The 6,472-nt window shown below is 36.0% G+C and overlaps 1 protein-coding gene across 1 annotated transcript; it reads right to left on the bottom strand.

Annotated features, from left to right (window-relative positions):
• LOC109831057 (light-regulated protein-like) lies at nt 5,126–6,054 on the bottom strand. Its single transcript, XM_020398394.1, has 4 exons — nt 5,873–6,054; nt 5,440–5,601; nt 5,394–5,398; nt 5,126–5,333 (listed from the first exon to the last, which is right to left on the bottom strand). Exons 1-4 carry the CDS (start codon nt 6,034–6,036, stop codon nt 5,242–5,244), a joined length of 423 nt encoding a protein of 140 aa, XP_020253983.1. The 5' UTR covers nt 6,037–6,054; the 3' UTR covers nt 5,126–5,241.

Genomic DNA, 6,472 nt, shown 5'->3' with positions numbered 1-6,472 from the left:
TATATATATATATATATATATATATATATATATATATGTGTGTGTGTGTGTGTGTGTGTGTGTGTGTTATATATAAAAATCATGATTGACCGCAAATGGTATAAAACAACAAATCATTAGAAAAGGAGTTGGTGTGTGTTATATATGAAAATCATGATTGACCGCAAAGGGTATAAAACAACAAATCATTAGAAAAGGAGTTGCTAAAATTTTAGTGAATTTGTACGACTTGAGAAGAAAGTACTTGTAGTTTTAGAAGTCAGATAGATGGCGTTGAGTACTAAAATCTGAGACCCTCAATATGTGACAGAATCCTAGGAAACTAGCAAAAGAAATCAAGATCAAGTGGAAAGTAACTATAAGTAGTAGCATGTATAAATACTAAAATTAATATATATGATATGATGTATCAGATGTCAATGAACCATTACAAAATAAAACCTTGCTCTAGCTTGGATAGTACTGATAGAAAACAAAAGAGACAACAGGTCTATTTAATGTTATATTATCCTTAAAAAATATAAGGAATTCTTATTATGTCCAATGTCAATCAGTGTGATAATGCTAGAAATATTAGGAAATTACGAAGATACAATGCTCCTGTCACGTTGTAGACTAAAATGGAATAAAACTGATATACAAGCATACATTAGGAATGAGAATCATGTGATCATTGTTAATGAGCATGTGTAACGTCACAGTGATAAGGGAAAACATGGATAACTTTGCTCCAGGTTTCATATTATTTGTAGTACTAATGCTAATAATGCAGAGTTACAAGTGAAAATGCTCTGCTCAAGCTTACAATGACAGGGACCAAAATGAACCTTGATAAAGTCATTAACCAAAATAAAATATCACCAATTGCCATGATCCCTACTTCAACATAGCCAGCAAACTTATCGAAATCCGTTTGTGCTTTGGCCTAGCTACAACCAATTGATTATTGCGGCAGGGCCACCAAACTACAAAATGTGGATTAGAATACAATTATATTATATGTTTTTTTTGATTGATCTGATCAGGAGAATTCAACTAAACTGAAGGAAATAATTGTTAGAAAATGAACAATAACATCAAATAGGTGGTCGTTGTTTTGTGGGAGTGTGGAATGATTACATGAATTCAGATTCTTATTTTGACAAGGATAAAAAATTCATATTATGTGCTTGGACTCTAATTAGGCTTTAGAACATGTGAGCTTATATTTCCACTAGAACTCCTATTCTATGGGGGTCTTCAAGCCTATATATGTACAGTCTTTCAAGCTAATTATCAATATCAATTTACGGAGTACCAATTAAGAACAGATATTTCCTTTTTGAAGTCTATTTGATATTTTTCTCTCTTTTATTCCTTTATTTGAAATAATTGTATTAAGCTTTTGGGGTGTATTAGAGTTTGAGTGATTGAGAGATCTCTGTATTATATTTCTCACAAATTGTTAGTAAAGCTATTCTTCATTCGCCTCTAGATGTATGCTACAAGCCGAATCATGTATATCCGTGAATTATTTGTGTTCTTGACATTTTGCGTGCTTTCGTGTGATTGATATTAGTCTATTTTTGGGGATTTATCATAATACATTGGTATTAGAGCACTCAGCTATCGATTAGATGAGAAGATGATGACAACCACTACAAAGTGGGATATCGAGAAGTTTGACAGCGATAATAATTTTAGCCTTTGACAAGTTAGGATAATCGACATGCTAACACAGAATGGATTGAATAAGGCTTTATTGGGAAGTCGAAGAAATCAGCTACCATAGCGGAGGAAGATGGGAACAGTTTAGATGATAAAGCTCTCACAACGATTCAGTTATGTTTGACAAGTGAAGTCTTTGCAAGAAGTTCTTATGGAGAAGATAACTACAAATTTATGGTCTAAGTTAAAGGATTTGTATTTGAGGAAGTCGCTCACTAATCGACTGCTCTTGAAACAGTGTTTGTACACAATTCTGGTGTTGAAAGGTACACCTATCAAATCTCATATTGGTGAATTTAATTATGTGATTACATTGAATAAGATTGGTATGATGAAGATCAAGCCCTATTGTTATTGTGTTCTTTGCTGCCTTCCCACAAACACTTCAGGGATACTATGATTTATGATCAAGATTCTTTTGGCATCAAGGATGTCAAAGAGAACTTGTTGAATAAGGAGAAGATCGATAAAGTGTTCAGCACAAGTGAAAGTAGTTATAGAGCTGATAACTTGTTTGTTCGAGGAAGATCGAAAGAATGAGGCTTTAGAGATAACAAGAATAAGTCGCAACATAAGAATATGACTTGCATATATTGGAAAAAGAAAGGATACATCAAGACTGCTTCTTATAGGTTGAAGAACAAGAAGAAGCAAGAATAGTATGAAGTGAAACTAAAGGAGGAGGACTCTGCTGAAGGTGGCATCGCTGAAGGTGTGATTTTGTTGGTTATCGATGATAACAACATGAGCTTGGATGATTAGATTTTGAATTTGCGTTATTCCTATCATATGTGTCCTAATTGGGATTGGTTTGCTACTTATGAAGCTATTGATGGTGGGGTTGTTCTTATAGCTATTGATGGTAGGGTTGTTCTTATAGAGAATAATACCTCATACAAGATTGTTAAAAAAAGAACAATTCGGATTAAAATGCATGATGGAATCATCAGGACTTTGACTGTTATTAGGTATGTTCTAGGTTTAAGGAAGAATTTCATCTATTTAGGCACTCTTGTTGGTCTTGGATGCAATTCAGGTGAAAGTAGAGCTCTTACGATTACGAAAAGCTCTCTTGTGGTTATGATAGGAAAGAACATCTGTAGCTTGTATGTTTTGTGGGGTTCTACTAGTACCGGTTTAGCTACAATTGCATCATCAATATCAGGAGGAGATACTACCAAATTATGGCCTATGAGGCTTGGTCATATGAGAGAGCCCGGATTGGTCGAGTTGAGCAAGAAAGGTCTTTTATATAGACATAGTATGGAAAAATTATGGTTTTGCGAGCCTTGCATCTTCGAAAAGCAGAAAAGAGTCACCTTCAGTATGACAGTGCATCAAACTAAAGACATTTTGGATTATATCCATTTAGATTTTTAGGGACCTTCTCAAGTTGCCTCGAAGGGTAGAAGTTCAAGTTATTTATTGACCTTCATCGATGACTACTCCAGGAAGGTTCGGGTCTACCTACCTTTGAGACATAAAGATGTGGAGTTTGTAACCTTTAAGTAGTGAAAGCTTTTGATTGAGAAGCAGATTGAGAGGAGAATTTAATGAAGTAGTGAAAGTCATTGATTGATAAACAGACTGAGAGGCTAATTAAGAGGTTTAACACTGATAATGTCTTTGAGTTTTGTAGAGGAGAATTTAATGAATTCTGCAAGAATGAGGAAATTGTTAGACATCACACAGTCCCTCGCATGCTATAACAGAATAGAGTGGCAAAACATATGAACAAAACTCTTTTGGAGAAAGCTCGTTGTATGCTATTCAATGTAGGTTTACGCAAGAAGTACTAGGCGGAAGTGATGAATACGACTTGTTACTTAGTGAATTAGTCGCGACCTATTAGTATCAGTTGTGAAACTCCAGAGGAAGTTTGGTCCGGTAAGCCTGTGGATTATTGTAATCTAAAAATATTTGGTTGCCTCGCATATTTCCATATCAGTCAAGGAAAACTTGAGCCTCGAGCAAAAAAGTGCATATTCCTAGATTATGCATCGGGTATTAAGGGTTTTAGGTTATGGTGGCCTGATCCGAAGTCTTCAAAATTTATTATCAGATGTGATGTCACTTTCAATGATTCTACTATGTTCCACCAGAAACGGTCAACAGTTTCAGTTGATGAAAATAATGTGCGCACTACATGACAGAAGGTGGAGCTAAAAATTCATGATTCAGTTCTTCAGCAGGTCAGATCACATTCAAGTAGACGAAGCACCTCAGCAACTGCAGGAAGAGCGAGAATACACTATTGCTAGAAATCTGTCTAGGCCAGATATTCGACCACCATGAAGATACAATATCTTATGTATTATCAGTTGACAATTTTGTGCTCGTTAGCAATTCAGTAGCTACTTCAGGTGATGAATTCACTAAGAGTGATAGTCGTTATGCGCACAATTCAGTCGATTTGTTGAGGAGGCTTTTTTGTCAGTTGGCAAGTTCAAGCCGAACTTGGACTTGATCGATATGTGCCTCACTTGATGCCCTGCAGGGATGTTGGCGAAGGTGAAGTAAGTTAACTTTATAGAGTAAGGATTATTTGATGTATTTGAGCTGATGTGGAGATTTGTTGTGTTGTGTCTCAAATACTCAATCTGATATTCTTAACAGTGGTTGCAGTCAATAGAAGTTCGATGTTGTGGGAGTGTGGAATGATTACATGAATTTAGATACTTTTGTTGACAAGGATAAACAATTCATATTATAGTCCCACTAGAGCTCCTTTTCTATGGGCAGTAAGGAGTTGAGATCTTCAAGCTATATATGTACAGTCTTTCAAGCCAATTATCAATATCAATCTACAGAGCACCATTCAAGAATAGAGAGTTCTCTTTTAAAGTCTATTTGATATTTTTCTCTCTTTTGTTACTTTATTTGAGAGAGTTATATTAGGCTTTTGGGGTGTATTAGAGATTGAGTGATTGAGAGGTCTCCACGTTGTATTCCTCATAAATTGTTAGGAAAATTATTCTCCTCGTCGTCATGTAGGCTACAAGCGAAACCATATATCTATTTGTGTTCTTGATATTTTTTGTGTTTTTGTGCACTTGATATTAGTCTATTCCTGAGGATTTGTCATAACACACACACATGTATATATAACTGTGTTCGAATCGAGAGGAGCGCAAGTTCTGAAAGGGTCTCAATTTTTAAGTGCTTAGATAGACGTTGTTCTTATATGTTTGTGTTATCTTCCCACTTCAAGATATCAAGCAGCGGGCTCAAAAAGAAACTGGAACTAGCCTGGAGCAGCAGTTCGCGTGTGTAGTTGAAATTGTTTTTGATCGAGTGATAGGTAGTACTTTTATATATGTCATCCGCACATTATTTTACTGAATCAAAACAAAATCTTAATAAATTTCCCACATGGTAAAGATCTACTAATGACATTGCAGTTGAGGTTTCATGGTCGAAGTCGTCGAGTCGAGGATTTTATTACTTAATTATAGGGGTATCTCGAGATAAATACTCACAACTACAAATATGCCATTATTTTTTCTGTGCTATCCATTTACAATGAGCGCTGGTTTAAGCCAGGGCCATGTCTCTGTAGACCCCCATCTGATAGTCAGCTTCACAAAACTCTCCTCCAAGTTCATCACAAGCCTCTCCAGAAAACCCTAATTTAAAAAAAAAAAAAAAAACAAGGCAAGAAAGTTAGAACTTCACATCTCAGTGGCTAACTCTAGAGATGTACTCTACTTTTGGTAAAATTAGAGAGTTTACGTTTTCGGCTGCTGGCTGTACTCAAAATATTCTCTTTCTACGTCTTCCTCTGATGCCCGTGCATTGCCGGTATTTGGTGATGATGATATCTTAGCCTCGGGACACATGACACCCATACATGCATCTCCTCCAATTATGTCGCAGGCTTCAACAGGAAACACTCTGCGACATCAAATTTGAGTTCTTAAAACAAGTTTCATTTGAATTTGATTTCGATTGTATCAGATCAGAGGGGAAAAAAAGAGGACATAGACGGAAAAGAAAAAGTAAAACTACTCAAATATGGGGTTATCCCTTCCAAAAATCCCTAGTTAAGCAAACGAAAAAAAAAAATCCTAGAAAAAGTTTGTCCCTGGGCAAAAGGTTAACGAACACATAAATAATTAACTGAAGAAATGGACTGACTATCTAAAGAAGAAGATAATTAACATACGAAGTCAAGGTGTTGTAATCAACAGTAGAAGACTCAGTTGCAGTGTTTGCAACAGCTTTGAAGGAGAATAGAGCTCTGCTGGGAGTAGGAACTCTCTTTTGCGCCAAAAACTTGGTGCTCTTGACTGGCAGTGGCCCTGTGAAGCACAAATTTGCAGCCTGCATTTTTTTTTTTGGGTTTAGTTTCTCTTCTCTTTTAATTTGGTGAAATGTGAGAAGGGGTGCTTTGCTATTTATAGAGAATGGACTGCTTTGTGCTTGTACGAGATTTTTTGGAGGATGAGGTTGTGATATTTTCTCTTTGACAGGTGAAGAACTGGACCTTTTTGAGGATATTTTCCCTCCTATCTTGAAACATCATGCAGATATTTTCTTTTGAGTCGTGAGCATAATTATTGCTATCAAACAAATTAGTGGCCCTAGTTGTACTCAGACAAGGTGGCGACACAGATACTTTGGGTGAACATATTGAAGAAGAAAAACTAATTTTGTTTGCGCCATATGAATCCAGCCATAGTTAATTATGAATTTACCCGCGTTAGATAACGAGAAACACACTTCAAGTAGCAATCCTACTGATCCCATGCGCATTAAAGAAGCG

The sequence above is a fragment of the Asparagus officinalis genome, chromosome 2, assembly GCF_001876935.1.
Source record: "Asparagus officinalis chromosome 2, Aspof.V1, whole genome shotgun sequence".
Lineage (NCBI taxonomy): Eukaryota > Viridiplantae > Streptophyta > Magnoliopsida > Asparagales > Asparagaceae > Asparagus > Asparagus officinalis.
The sequence above is the reverse complement of the archived record's forward strand: the minus strand, read 5'-3'. Positions and strand labels throughout refer to the sequence as shown.

Bases quoted from the DNA above. Each gene is read 5' to 3' on its own strand.
- LOC109831057 (XM_020398394.1), bottom strand. From the start codon at position 6,036: ATGCAGGCTGCAAATTTGTGCTTCACAGGGCCACTGCCAGTCAAGAGC. The intron at 5,602-5,872 runs GTATGTTAATTA...TTGATGTCGCAG, and splicing joins GATTACAACACCTTGACTTC to AGTGTTTCCTGTTGAAGCCT.